The sequence below is a fragment of the Argiope bruennichi genome, chromosome X1, assembly GCF_947563725.1.
Source record: "Argiope bruennichi chromosome X1, qqArgBrue1.1, whole genome shotgun sequence".
In the NCBI taxonomy this organism is placed as follows: domain Eukaryota; kingdom Metazoa; phylum Arthropoda; class Arachnida; order Araneae; family Araneidae; genus Argiope; species Argiope bruennichi.
The window spans coordinates 29,855,048-29,871,266 of NC_079162.1; the positions used below are offsets into that span (position 1 = coordinate 29,855,048).

The following is a 16,219-nucleotide window of genomic DNA, read 5'->3' on the forward strand; positions in this document are numbered from 1 at the left end:
GTGATTTATAAATACCTCAGTAGTTTATTTATTTTTTCATCGACTATTTTGGAATAATAAAAATAATGAAACTGTTTGCTTATAAAATTTTTGACTTCAAAAATGAAAGTTTTTCACTAAGAAATTTGAATTAAACGATAAATGCCTTGAAGTAATTAATTTTGAATAAAAAATATGTTGAAAGTCAATATTTTTTATTCATTTTCCCTGCAATAATTACCCTCTTTTATATGCATTTTAACAAATTCTATTAAATAAAAAACTGTGCGTTGTAGCATTAAAATCAAATAATTATATAGCCATTATTTGGTATATTTTATGAATAAGTATTGATAAAATATATTATCTAATTTCTTAACATTTTTCTCCCAATTTTTACGCTTACTTTTACTTCTTGTAAGCGGAAAATTTAGTTGCATAATTATTATTTCAATATTTATTAAATACAATATATAGTTTAATGATGAATGCTGTTATTTTTTTACAGATTTATTTTCACATTTTAAAACTGCAACGAGAGATTTACTGGGAACTCGGTAACATAACATGCGCTGCGTATCCACTAGATGATATAGACACCATTGATAGCAACACAGGAGAAATCAACAAACTGTCAGTTTTGAATCTTGTTGTCTATGGTGTAGGTCGCTTACATTTTCTTCTTTAGTTTCCTTATGAATAATTTATAGCAAATTAAAAATATGAATAATTTATGAAAATGCATAATTTATTAAAATTAGAAATATACTAGACAGTATTAAATTGCAAGGTCATCCTGTCAGAGATAATTTGATGGCTGAATGCCCTGAGAGTTCAGAAAAAGTTTTTCGAACTTTTCATTTTATTAACATTATTTTCAGAATTTTCTTTCCTTCTACGGATAACTACGCGATGTTTAGGCATATTCGCAATTCAAGAAAATTAACGCAAGTCAGAATAAATGAAATATAAAGTATTTTTGTTGCTTTTTCTCTAAAGTCACGCAAACTTCCCTTTCTGAGCTGTCACCTAGTTAATTAATTAGTCAATTATAATAGGTACATCGATACAGAAATTTGCTTACTTTAGGTATTCGTTTGAGTGCCATTGCCAATGGAAACTAAGTGTACAATTGGACCTTGTACAAACCTTTAAAAATTAGCTTTTTTAGGAGCCTTTAGCCTTTAAGTCAAGCTATGTAAGTAACTTAGGAAAAGGATGAAATGTGAATTAGGAAACGTTTGACTAATTTTGAGATTGCAGTAAAATAAATTACAAAAAGATATCTCCGTTCAGATCATCTCAAATTAATGTGGTTTAAGGGGGATGGACCATTTGGGTACATGATTTCTATTCGTTGTCGGCGAAGAACGTTTGATTGCTAATGGTTATGTTGACAGCTGATGATTAGCATACGATATCTGTTGATTTGGTAAAAGAAATTCCTACAAGATTACGCCTGTCATATTAGCTAACATAAAGAAATTAACTCGCGTATTACTCGTATAAATTAACGTGCTTTAAGTGGAAGGGCATGCATACCCATTTGATATTAGCAAAAAGGTGTACGTGTTTTCCTTCATTCTTTGGAAGAATGTTTAACATCTGATGACTCAGGTATAATGGCTTTGTATTATGTTGAAGAAATTCCTTAGTAGCTTCTGGATGCCATAATAGCCTACATATAGAAAATAGCTTCAAGATTATTTTATTACAAGATAAATTTTTAACGTTTACTATATCAAAAGAAATTGTTATGAGTAATAATAAAAAGTGGAAACTCTTTCTCGACGTATAACAGAAAAAAAAGTTACGTAAATCATTGCAATCAGATAATTTTTAGAATAACTTTTCGAAGCAAAATTTAAATTTTACTACAATTTTCTTAACTTTCGTTCTATGTCTGCTACACGGCTTTCATCATTTAAACAAACACTCTGTTCAAATAGCAATGAAACCGATTCTTGCTAACGCTATATATTTATAACGCATCTTAATAATTAAATTCTGATGAAGGATATTTCATATCTTGTCGGAGGAAATGCATGAGACAACAGATGGCATGCGCAATTGCGATATCTCTGGGGAGAACTTTGAGGATGAGAAATGATCTCGTTCAGTATGAGGTTCTCATGTTCCCTGGAAGTACAACAACAGAGTTGTTGCTAGGTTCAACATAAGCAATATTAATATCTACGGCTACTGGTCCTTCAGATTTTATCGAACTGCTGGGTGCCAGGATGAGATATTTCAAAACGTTACGATTAACGCAAAAATGTGACATCAGAAGTCAGATGGTAACATCTATTAAGAAACTTTAAAGCTGAGATATTCGTTTAATTCTGCTTTTCTTCTGACACTATCGCTGGCAGAAAGAAATAAGTTGTGAAAATAAAACCAATCATATCCTGCATACCCATGTTTTCCAATATAAAATATAAAGTGTGCAATGCTCCATTTATTGCGAAATATTCAGCACAAATTAATTCATAAACTGTTTCTTCTATGATATCTGGAATGATTGACAAATCGTTCGTATTGGTTTCGTTCTAGAATTCTTTGTTTCTAAAAGTTTTAATGAATCAATTACTTAATCTCTCTTTCTTAAAATAACAAGATTTGTCAAACTTTTCATTGAAAAAAGAACATTTTATTTTTTTCCTACTTCTATTATATCGTATTGTTATTTGTGAGCTTATTATCTGTTATAGCTTAATGAAAATAAGTCAATATCTAAGAAAACTCCACTTAAATTCCATTTTAAATTTTCTTCGAATTTATCAAAATCAGTATTATTTCTAATTGTTTGTTTCTATGTGTTCATATTCCATAGATGTTGTTTAAAAAAGTACTTTTTATTTTTAATTATTAATTTGAGCAATTTATTTCATTTATAAAGTGACATTATTGAAGTATGAAATCAATGAATATTTTTTATCTATTTTCCACCAAAATCTGTATTGATTTTAAATTATTTATTTAAATATTCCATTTACTTAGAAGGTATAAAATTTTGTGCATAATAAATATTTTTGAACAGAAATTTACAAATATAAGTATATTTAAAACATTATTTACAATAGCTCCGAATGTTAGTAATGGTTTCTAAAATTTCACCGAATAAATATTCGAAAACTTTCTCAAAATTAGCTATTTAATTCAAAAGTGGAAAAATTGAGCACATTCTTGCGACAGTGGTGTATATTTTTCGCAAAATTTTGATTTCTATTAAATGATTTACGTTAGAAGTAATGTTCCCATGTTTTATTTTGAAACACGAAAATTATTTTAAAAACTTATTCATATTTTTATTTTCTTAGGAAAAAATCGATCATTTAGATATGCTAAGTGGACTTCTAGCTGATCTTCTCAATGCTAAATGGAATAAGTTTGTCAAATTCAGGTTAGTTCATTTTTAGTTATTTTTTTTTTTCTAAATGCCATTATGTAATTAGTTGGTTAATTTAAAAAAAAAAGATGGCTTTAAAATGTCTTAAATTTGTATACTGAGATAATAGATACTTAATCCCCATACTCAGTTTAGAACGAATAATAAAATTTCATTTCAGTACAATTATTATCTCATCTCTCGATATCGAACGTACTTGTTGTTGCCTGTTAATGGACTGAAGTGAAGTCATTACGAAAGTAGAGTATTGTGATGAACTGATGTGATTGTGTTCGGGGGAAGGGGGAAGGGGGAAGGGGGAAACGGTATATCGAGAATCAATATCGAGAATGTAACGTTGTGTGCCTTGTGTTTTCGTCCTTCCTGCGTGTGTATATGTCGTAGAGAAAATAAAGGTGTTTATGTTGAATTTTCTCGATTCTTCATTTCCACAGATTCGTCCTCGAATTTGCTGAACACGCTATCACTCGTTAGTACAAATTGTCTAGCGTATATCTTCCTGCTTAAGTATACTTTTTGAGTATTAATTCAATTGTCACAAAAGGTATCAATAAAGAAAATTATCGCAATTAAGCCTCTGAATTCCAGTTGATACACTTGTGAAATGCAAAAAAAATTAATTAATGTAAATATTAGTATACGTAATGTAACGTACAAATCATATGATATCCTTATAGAGAGATTCAATTTCTAAAATTTATATTTGACATAAAATCAAAAATGAATTGGCGATATAAATTATTTATTTAAATGTTTAAAATAGATAATTTATTTAATGTGTAAAGCGAATTAAGTTACCCAAACTATTATTAAATTGTAAAGATTTGTAGAAAAAGTGTTATTTAAAAATGCAATGCTATAGCAAAATTAAATATGCTATATTAATGTAGTCAATATAATAAACCTTATAACAATCGCTATCATAAATAGTGTTATAACAAAATACCATTTTAATTTTAAAATATAAATAGATTAAGACATGCAAGTTTTAGAAGAAATAAATTTTGAAAAACTACAGGAAATAAATAAATATTATTTAAAATATTTATTCTTAATAAAAATATTATGAGTTTCAATTGAGTGACTTTGAATGTAGGTTTGTGAGAAAACAGATTATATGTTCGAAGAAAGAGCATTTATCAGATGTTTATTTGATTCTTATTCGAAATGATTTCATTTTTCTTGTATTTTCTGCGCTTATTTTTGTATAATTGTCATTAATTTTCTATTCTTTAAAACATGAAGAGGGTATATTTCGATTTCTCTCTTTGAAAGTTATCATAACATGATTGCTAAAAGATATCTTGGCTCAATTTTTTACAATTTTAAGAGTTAGGCATAAGAAAAAAACATAATCTATCAATTTCTCAGCTTTTAAAAAATCTGCAAGTTGAATATCCAATCCTCTTACGCTATTTGGCTAAGTCCACGATTCTCCTCACGCGACAAAACACATGACTTATACTCCAAACGCAGCTAAATCTATTTTATTTCGCCAGATTAACTTTCCCAGTAAACTTCATCGATGCTCCGAACAGCTGTTTCAACAAAACTATTAGGTAAAAATGTCGAAGCGAAAGAACATATTTTGGTAGATAAAATGATCAACTTAATGTTTGTTCATATGCTTTTAATGACCTTCTGAATCGCATTTCAGAGAATGTCGCGAGGAAATTTTTGTATCGATTAATACTCCTTAAGTACAAAAGGAAATATATAAAGCGTATAAAACTAAAGTTCTTTAATTTATTCTTCTGTTATTTTTGTTTGGATTTCGTTTATTTAAGAACCATCTGCCATTTCTCCTCGCCATCTGCCTTAAATATCAATGTATGAAATTCGCACATTTGTACTTTGAGCTGCAATTTTTTTTTCTTTATAGATTCTCCATTCTACAAAAAACTTCCTTCTAAAATCAAAAATAAATTTATAGATTTCTGATGTAGGGTTGTACAAAAGTAAACAACTTTGATATGTTCGCAGAAAATTTATTTCTGAGTTATTTTATGCTAATCTGCTTAGAAACTAAAAATTATTTATGCATGATGTGTTTTAACTACATATAATTTTAATATATGAGTATATTACTTATATTCCTTTAATTTTCTAAAAATTATTTAGAAAATGTTAAAAGATATCTTGATTTTGTTTAGTTTTTTAATTTTTAAAGAGCTTCACTTTGGGAAAGGTTAAGATCTTGAAAGACTACATCTATCAGTTTTCTTCACTTTTTAAGCTGATGTTATCTAAATAATAATTTTTTTATATATTACTTAATTTTATATAAAGCGTTAAAAATGTTTACAATAATACTGTAAGCCAAAAATATGAAACCGAAAAAAAAAAATAACATATTCATAAAGTAGCGATCATCTAACTGTTTGTTCAGATGTTGTAAACGACTCGTCGAGTCGTATCTTAGACGCTGTTTCAAGGATATCTTTGAAGCGATTAACGTTATTTAAGAACAAAACGCAGCGTAGAAAGGAATTACAGCCGACTTTTGTTTCGAGTTTATTCGGCTGATACGTTTTCATTTAGGGCAGTAGATCTGCCTCAGTGTCTTTCTTATTAACATAAAACTTTTGTACATATGAAAGTTTCTATATCAGATGAACGAATGCATATGAATTGTTTCTCAACTTTATTTTGTAAGCTGTGGAAAAGTTCGCACATCTAATAAATTCTGAAAAACTTTTCAATAATGAAAATGAATAAAGGCAATATAATTTTCTTCTTTTAGTTAAAAACAATTAAAAGTCAGCTCTAAGGTTTCATTCATAAATTTTTCTCTTAGATCACTATACAATGTTTTAATAACCTCTTCCATGCTCTTTTTATGTCTGCAGTATTTAATGTAATGAATGCAACGATCAACATTAGGCTAGCATTAGTCCAACATTAACTCTATGATGACGAACAAACGCTTATAATTTAAAGACGAGGAAAGCTGTTTCATTGTTAAAGGATTAAAGCTTTCACTTTGCATATTATAAATAGTTTCAATAGGAGGCAAAAACTCAGAAAAATTATAATTAAGGCTTTTTTATCGTTAGAACTCCCACCAAAGTTTTAAATACCAATTTTACTCTTTAATTTTCTGCATTGTGTGAAAGTTTTATTTAAAAAATATTTTTAAACTTTGAAATATTTGAAACTAAAAAATAAAAATATTTTCAAAACTCTAACTAGGAAATTATTGTAAATACACTTAGTGCTAAAAGTTTTCAACAGAATTTTCCAAAATAATAACAAAATAATGAAATGTTTTTGCCTTTTTTTTACAAAATGCCAAAAAAAAAAAAAAAAAAAAAATCTGTACTTAACATTGCTTTTTTTTTTTAACTTTTTTCTTTTTATTTTCTCGTATACAAAGTACAGAAGTATTGTAATCGTCAAAAAGTTCAAACTGGAGATTTTGTCTAATCTCCAAATTTCAGCCCCCCTCCCAAGTCCGAAAAACACATCTTTGGCATTATATCTGTCTGTCTGTCTGTCTCATTGTCAGTGATCTGTCTGTCTGTCTGTCTCTTTGTCTTAACTCAAAAAGGCTAATACTTAAATGGATAAAATTTGGTATATGGAATTAAGACCAAATTTCTTGATTTCTGACGAATTTTGAACGAAACCTATTCACATTAAATCTGTTTGGCTGGTTATTCGAATTCAATACCTACAAAACGCAAAGAACTAGGTAGATAAAATTCGGTATAAAGGTTTAGCATCTAAAACACATATAAGTATACTTATCACGTTTTGAACCAGATCCATCAAATAGTTGACAGTCTGTCGGTCTGTACTTTCGAATGCATGTAAACACAATAATTAATAAAAGCATTGCCGTAAATCGATAAAATTAGTTTGTGATCTTGTGACTACAGTTGTAATTTCGTGTCAATTTTTGGTGTCAATATGCCTGCACAAAGGTTTCCAAAGTATGCATTCTCGCGATAGATTCACTAAAAATGCTAGATTCACACCAAACATCTATATTTCTTAACTATTATTCACCAATGCCATGCAAATTATTTGCGACCTTACCCAAGGTCAACAATTTTATGAGGAGGAAGAGTGATATAACCTTTATTGGAGAGTATACGAGAAAATTTCTCTGCTGGTTTCTTTTTTCTGAACCTATTCCGTTTTGAAATATATTACCTACAAAATAGAGAGCTACTGCTGAAAATATAATTTACTGTTATGTTACTAATTAGTATAAAAATAATATGATTCAAATAACAATCATTTTTTTATTCCAGATTCTTCCGTCAATTCGCTACCTTCTTTGTATATTTCATCATCTCTTTAAGTTGCTTTGTGATGCGACCTGGACCAGTGGGACCGAAAGTTAACAAACACCACATAAATCATATCAACCATCATCCATATATTACAACGAAAGCACCAGTTCTTTTGGGAAACACAAGTCATATAAATCCATGTTACCTCTTAGAAAATAACGCAACATCTAATCAGGTAATTCTTTATTAATATGGTATATATTTATTAAATGACAATTTAAGTTGACAGTCCAGAGAAAGCTGCGAGTGTCCGCATCAAAGATGAAAGACGTAATTTTTGCTCCTATGCATCTTTCTAATATGGATAAAGTTCATGAATTTATGCAACTTTCATATTAGATGCGAGTTTTATTGTATAGAATTTGATTGATTTTGCTTAAAGCTAAATTCCGTTCATATATATCAGTTATTTGTAGAAATATTATGAACATATTCAAAACTATTTTATAAGTGCAGTTATATGCTGCATATCTTTTCCTAAATTGTCACCTTCATATTTTGATTGACTGTAAGAATTTCAACATGTCAATAACTTTAATGCTTCCATTGCCGACGACGTATTAGTGTGTTATTAGTTAAAAGCCGTTAATATACTAATGCATGAAAATTTGAAAAGTAATTTGTTACTAAAATACAAGAAAGCTTCGGTTGAATAGGCTGAATATTTATTTCTGCAGTGAATGTGTTAGAAGATATTCAGAAAAATTCTTCTTAGAACATTTCAAGATTATTACAATTTCAGAAACTAAAAAAGTACAATTTATGCTTTGAAATCTCTTAAACTCCATTGAAATGTCGAATTTGCCTTTATGTTTTATATCGAATCATTATAATGGCTACTAATTCAGTAAAATATTTAATTTTTGCGGAATTATAAAAAAGTAAAAATAATAATGTTTAATTTAGTATGATTACAAAATAGGGTATTTTTTCAACCGGTAATACTTATGCTGGAATTTTAATACACACCATTAATCTTTATAATATATTTTTTGCCGTTACAGCACATATTTACTAAAAGTGGCGAAGATTTTAGCAAAGGTTGGTATTTTCTACACAAACATTATTATCGTATAATGTATAAAATTTTAAATAAACTTGCTTGCATATGGAAATTAATCATCAAGCAGTTTCGACAGTTTTTTAAAAGGGAGAAAAACTTCATCTCCAAGCTTTTCTTTGTATGGAACCTCAATTTTCATAAAATGCTTAGTTTTAAAGAGAAAACAACGATGCGGAAAACTAATTTAGGAATAGAAGGATAATGTAACACACGCTTTTCTTTGCAGAGCTTTATTTCAACCAAGAATTTCCTGAAAATGTGGAAATGGAGAGTCATTACCTTAATTTGCATGTGCGTGGTTTTCCTGCCATGTTCCCTATTATTTTATTTGTTAAAACACTCTGCAACGCATTATTATGTTTAAGATTTCGATATAGTTACGGAGTGAATATGCTGTGAGTAAAGATTTTACTACAACAAATATTTAACAACAGAATCCAAAAAATATCTCGCACCTTCATTCCTTTTTTATAAATTGAAGCTGTTTTTTTTTTTTTTTTCCCCAAGCTGAGATTGGCTAGAATTACCTTATGCGGCGACTTTCATCCTAGGCGATCCAATCCTTTAACGATTTTTTTTTTTCAATTTTAAGAGATATTCCTTTATTCAAATTCTTCTTTCATATTACAAGTATTTCACTAGAAACACAAATTATATTTTTTTAAATATTTGCATAAAATTTTTAAACCTACAATTCAAGTAATCGCAGAATGTCTTGAATCTTTATATGCATTTGTGGTTAACTAAAAGACGTGCAACGAATTTTAAGTTTGAAAAGGTAAGGCACAAATTATCTCACGTTATCTCCAAAAGGCCTTTAAATCTAAATTTTTTCTACCAAACTAAACTTTACTTTTAACAATCGCCGTCTAAAAAGAGTTCTAAATTTAATTTCCAAGCTGTCAGTTACTTTGATCTGATAAAAATCAGCCCTGAGAAAATAACTTTTTCAAACGAGTTAAGAACTTAGGATATTCAAATTACTAAGAGTCTTTAACGACGCTAGAGACGACAGATATTCTTAGTAAATGTTAAATAAAATATCTGAGATCGATGCACACAGTACGAATGGAAAGGAATAAACCAGTTTACCGAATCAAGTATAGACGTGGCTGTAATATATGCGTCTTCTAAGTAAATAAGGGTAAGGGGACACTGACGCAAGGCAAACAAGCGGAGAATAAATGACACTAGTGTTTGCAGGGTGTCTCAAAAATATTTGGCAATAATGTTATGGCAGCTGCGGATTTTCTTATGGAAAGCGAATGCGAAAATGGCGCGTATAAATGCAAGCACGTATGAATGATTTGAACAACAGGCAAGTGAGTAAGACAAGTTAAGTTTAAAGAAAGAAACATTTTAATTATTAATCTTTCTCCAAGGAGTGACCTTTAATATTATTACACAAATTATAACAATGGCACATGGATTAGCGTGCATTCTTAAAAATTTCAAACATATTGCGCACATTTCCATCAACAACTGACAGTCTGGTCATTAGATCCTCATTAGATGCATGGGACTTCGAAGATCATGCTCTTAACCCTCTGGCTGCGTAATTCTTTAAAATCACTATTTAGATGCAATGTCCTCAAATAAGTTCAAATATTTTTCAAAGAAATTGAACTGATACTATATAATACACGATAATAATATAGAATAATAAAAATATGGAATCGTGAAAATAAACACTCTAAACTGCGAAAAACGCGGGATGCAACAGAAAATGGACTGATCGCCAAACTGCGGAAATCGTCGGATACTCAGCTGTAGGATTAATGTGCTTCTAAAAGAAACCAATGCATTTCAAACTTGGTGATCATTGTGGCCATATTCACCCCATCCAATCCATCGAGAGACGTACATATGATCTAGGTAGTTTTTTTGTATTTCTGCTGAAGTGAACTCAGATTTCATCATCCTGGGAAAATACTTATGCACGAACAGTTGAAGAAACATCAAAAAAGAGGAATTCCGACAAGAAACCTTATTACAAAATACCGTACATTTGGTCATTCAAGAGACTAGATAGAATGACTGATCTTACTGAGTTGTTGCGCTCATTACCTACCCAAAAGTTATTGAAGAATCTTTCCTGATAGCATGTCGATGAAATCCGAATTCTGCTCCGAAGTCGCATACAGCTCGAAAATCCACTTAGAGATAATTATTACTATTAATTGGCCACTGTCAACTACAATCTAAACAGCGTCCTCTATCATCTCAGCACACAATTTCCACACTTATTTTTCTTTACAAAATTTGCTTTTTTGGGCCCACTCTACCCACACACTACATTTTTGTGAGATAATTAAAAATACGCTGCAGAGATTGAGTGCCAGTGAAGCGAGTGAAGGACACAGCACGATTTCAATTTCTTTATTAGGATTAATTTTTGCTTTTTTTTATATGTTCAAATATTGTGTGTTGGCGTTATGAAATTTAGTCTAATGTAATTGTGCTTTAATCAAGATTAGAGTTATAGTCAATATTTTTGTAATATCCAAGTTAGTTACTGCAATTCTACTATGAATTCTTTGACATTTATTTCATTGGTACGAGTGTAATGAACATTTGTGTTGGCTTTTTTTTTTCACATAAAATGAAGTCTTTATTATCCAAATTATTTTTTTCTCTGCCTTTTCTAAGGGTTATACGAATATCAAGTACAGCAAACCATACGAAAGTAAATTAATCGCTTGGGTACTTTTGAGATTAAGAAAACATCTAGAAAAGTTAATCATAAATTTAGAAAACGTTTGAAGAATACCCTAACATTAACTTTCGCTTTCCCTTTTCCATCCATCTATTTAAATAATCTTTTAATGAAATAAGACATAGTTTTATTCTTGTTTTAGCGAAGACGTTGAAGAAAAAATTATGATGTCCTTATTTAAGGAGAATTATTAAAGAAAAATTTATTTTAAAAATCGCCGAAAAATGTTTAACTGATTTTAAAGAAATAGAACTTTTGTCTGAAAAGTTACTGATTCTTTTCAACATGCGTTAAAACGCTTTATGGTAATACCTTGAACATGCCTTAACATAAAAATGAAATAAAAAAATTATAAATTCAAAACTTATTAATCTGATTATAAGAAGTAACGAGCACCTTGAACCCTAACTAAACAACTTAAATTCATTTTATTTTAAGTAATAAAGGTATGGAGGTTAAATTTTGGTTTCAATTAAATACTTGATACATAGAATGTCTATCCTAATTGCAATCCAGTGTTAATTTCTAAATATTTAGAAACAGGCAGATAATTCAAATTGGGAAAAATACTTTAAAACACATATTTTTTATTTCATTTTATGCTGCTTTAGTTAATAAACTTCCTGATAAAAAAAATTACGAAATCTACATATTTATACATATTTCTACATATTATAAGTAATGCTGTGTAAAATTTTCTTGCAAACACATTTTCAAGCAAAAAGTTCTACTCTTCTATGATCAAAACTGTCTGAATAATGAAAATTTGAATTTCATTGTATTAGACGAATCAGTGGCTGCCTTGTCAAGACAAAGTCCATTGCTTTGCTGATCTTCCTTAAGGCAGCAGTTGATATGATCAAAAATAGTTTGAAAAATAATATTGAAAGCTCATAGTTTGATCAATTTTGTCGCAAAAATGGCAAAGGTTTCATGTTTAAGATGATATTGCGTCAATAATATTTTTCCTAACATTATTTTCTTATATATATTATTTAATTTATAATATTATAAACTCGAAGGAATGTATAAAAATATAGGTTTCGTGATTTTTTTCATCTGTATATTTATTGATTGAAGTAAAACTAACAATAATTATTTACATTATTTGAAGCAATTTTCCAATTGAAATCATGCGTCCGTCTCCAACGGGTTGGAATTGAGTCTCTTATAAGAGAGAATACTCTGTATATGGTTTTCTAACATTATGCTTTTAGAATGATTTTTAACTTTGGAATTAACTAGTATGATTGTCTATCGCATATTGATTAATGTTTTTCATCTTTCTGTCTCAGGTACGCTTCATTCTAGAATCATTAACAGCAGCTGGAGGATTAATATACATCTTAGATGCCGTAAGAGAAGCTCAGTTTCTCGGATACCATACATTCACTCAAAATATGGTAATAACAATATTATAACTATCCTGATTTTCATATTCCTGAATATTATCAAGCTCTTCACAAATCAGTAAATTTATTTCACATATATGACTTTTCTCTTACGAAAAAGGTTTCTTTTCAAATATATACAAAAAGCAAAATGACCATTCCAGATCTCCTCAAGGCTGTGTTCATTTGGGGGTAGTACCTCTGCTGTGAAGTTAAAAAAAAATCGCGATTTAAAGAGTCTATTCCACCAAAACTTCGCTGTGTATGTAGATTGGGGACCTGATTCACGTTAATTCTGCCGACATAAGATAAATGTTCATAAGTTGGTGTGACGTGGAAGTTTGCTGAGAGGAATAATATACCAGAAGTAGTCCTTTTCAACTGAAATTAAAAGCTCTGATACAAAAGACTCTCAAAAAGCTTCGAAATGAACTGCTAATCTAACTTGTCTTATTTAAGAGCTCGTCATATGAACGCCATGTACTAAAATGTTCTGTTTAATGCATGGGAGTGGAATTGGCGTAGTAGGGGCTAAGTGGCGAGCAAAGGATGGTATCATTTCTTATCATCGTCATATTTCGCTTTAAAATTGGCATAAATGCATTAATATTTTGTCTCTATGACGTTTCCTAAGACTGGAAACAGTGGCATTTGTATCTCTCTTGTCCCCTGGTCATTCCTCCACCAAGAATAAATTCCAACTGTTTCATAATGTAGCAACCATTTCTGCTTATAGGGGATTATAAACTCTCTGACAGGAAAGATCGCTTACTCGAATTGAGATTTCATATCAGTTTGTAACTGATACGGTAGTTGTTTCCAACTTAAATATTCTCAAATTATTTTATTTTTGTGAGGATATCTTAAATCTGGTGCAGTTGCAGTCCGTGGCATCAAACTACATTTTAAAATCATAAAATATGGTCTGAATTGTTGAAATAAATTCCAACATTTCTTCCTCAAAATCGGGCATTCATCAATTCCAACTTTAATATGGTACATATTGAACACAGCTGGGTTAGTTCTAAAATGGTAAATTTCAACTGTCATACGGATATCATGTATTATTTAATACCATTATAAATCCAGCAAAATCCATTTGAAAGCTGATAATAAAATAGAGGATGAGTGAAATGATTATAGATTTTTAAAGAATTATAAGAAATTACTACAAATAATATAATTCCTTTATTCAGATATGAGAAGAATAAAGTAATATGTAACAATATGAAATTCAATCAAAACAGTATAAAATCTAGGTTATATTAAAAGTACTATTGTATAGTTAAATATAATATTTTTTAACTATACTTTAGTATATTTTTATTAACTTGATGTTGAATAAAGCAATTTTTTCTCTTATTGTGAATTCCAACATTTATTTCATATAATTGACATATTTAGAGAGAAAACTTTTTTAAAAGATTTAACAACAACAAAAAAATAGATTCTGACTATGAGTACCAAATGTGTGCAAAAATATACAAAAATTTCATTGTATATACAACAGCCATACGAAATAATTATCGGAATCTACTTCAAATAACAGAATTGCTTTATTCTGATAATGTTAAATAAAGTGATGCATAAATATACTTAGGTGAGTTGCTTTCAAAATATTGTAAAATGCAACCTGTAGTGCATAAAAGTAATAATGGAAGCTATTCCATATATTTTCATTGGTGATTCGTAGATGACTGTTCCCTCGCGGGTACTTTTCATGTGCTCCTGCTGTATAATGATGATAATGGTGCCTTTGAGATTCACCTGTTCTCATCAAGGGGAAGACATAAGTGCGGTTTTTGTCATGCTTACAACGGCTCCTTATTTCTTATTTTTCTGTAGGTAAGTACTGCACGACTTTATACTTCCGGCAGTAAGGAATATTATTTTCTTAGCAGTAGAATATAACATGCTCTTTAGGTAAATTAATTTAGGAGTATTTTTTCTTACTTGTATGGAGTAAAGAATTAAATGGTTTTAATAATCTGACAGAATGAAAAATTACTTTTAAATGTGATGAAATTAATAAGTTATTTCGGTTGATTAATAATAGGAAATGGATAAGAATGTGTACTTCAATACAGTAGTCCAAATCCTTGTATCATAAATGATATAAAAATTTCTATAAAATAAGTATCGGGTGTTTCGATATTTGTTAATCTTTAAAAATTCATGTATCATTTTTTGGGCTCATTAATGATCGAAAATAATAAGAATATATTCTTATCTGCATCAATATGAAATTTCTATAATTTGTTTCGAAATAAAATAAAATAAAACTTCTATAAATAAGATGTTAGGTGATTCGTGTTAGTTTCTAAATTGTAGAAATTAATATGCTCTTCTATTGATTTTTTGCCAAAAATTGCTTAAGGATATGTGCTTATCTATAATATTTAATGTAAAGTTTCTATAATTTGTTATGAAAGAGAAAATAAAACTTATATAAAATGGTAAGATATGTGTAATGGTTAACTTCAGGTGATTAGAATAGGGGTCACCTGATTTTAAAAAAATCAGTGGTCATATGAACTCCAAATTTTTCTGATGGAGCATTTCAGAACACAATGAAAGAAAGAAGCTCCAATACCCAATGAAAAAGAAAGTGATGTTAAGCTCTTGGTATAAATACACTTCATTCGTCGTAAAGTAAATCAATATTGTCGTGATGCGAATTATCAATGAGTTGCATTAATTAAATGTTATAGATGGAGAATCTCACTATATGCTCACAGTAGTCGATGTCCATAAATTATTCTAAGACAAAAGCATTATTTTTGCAGGATATTTCTTTACTTTTTTTTATCATTCTATTCCTCATATTGTGAAATATATACCGTCGAGATTTAGGGCTTCTAAAAAGTATTCGACATTTCTCATTATTGTGTTCTAAGTTTTTCTTTCATCTATTCTACTTTTTTTCTACGGTGCTCTCTCTGAACAGAGTTGTGAAAATTCTAACCACACTGTATTATTTAATATGAATTTATATCTTTGAATGTCTGTAAAGTAAGAGTTTATACGGGAATTGACATTTGAGTAATCCGGCGAAAGTAGATCGTTTTTATATAACAAATCAATAAAAAAATTCTTTTATTGTTATTTTGACATTAATTTTAATTAAAAAGAAGAACCTTTTTTCTAGCGAAGTATGTATCATTGACATTCACTTTTATCAAAATGGATACAAAGAATGTTAGATAAAATCAATATATAACTGATGATGAAGTTATCTGAAATGCTTCATTATATGAATAAAAGAATAAATTTCAACAAAAATTATATACTTTGAGAGACAGATAAAATCTTCTGCTCTTTATTTATTTATTTAATTTGAATGGTGGAGGTATGAAATTT

The 16,219-nt window shown here is 29.1% G+C and overlaps 1 protein-coding gene across 1 annotated transcript in view; it reads left to right on the forward strand.

The window, feature by feature from the left end:
- Nucleotides 1-16,219, forward strand: part of LOC129958545 (transient receptor potential cation channel subfamily V member 5-like) — a 147,735-nt gene that overhangs the window by 35,968 nt on the left and 95,548 nt on the right. Inside the window, exons 9-13 of the mRNA XM_056071086.1 lie at nt 488-640; nt 3,300-3,382; nt 7,648-7,864; nt 12,764-12,871; nt 14,553-14,704. Of these exons, the coding sequence (XP_055927061.1) occupies nt 488-640; nt 3,300-3,382; nt 7,648-7,864; nt 12,764-12,871; nt 14,553-14,704 (713 nt within the window). The remainder of the gene's footprint in view (nt 1-487; nt 641-3,299; nt 3,383-7,647; nt 7,865-12,763; nt 12,872-14,552; nt 14,705-16,219) is intronic.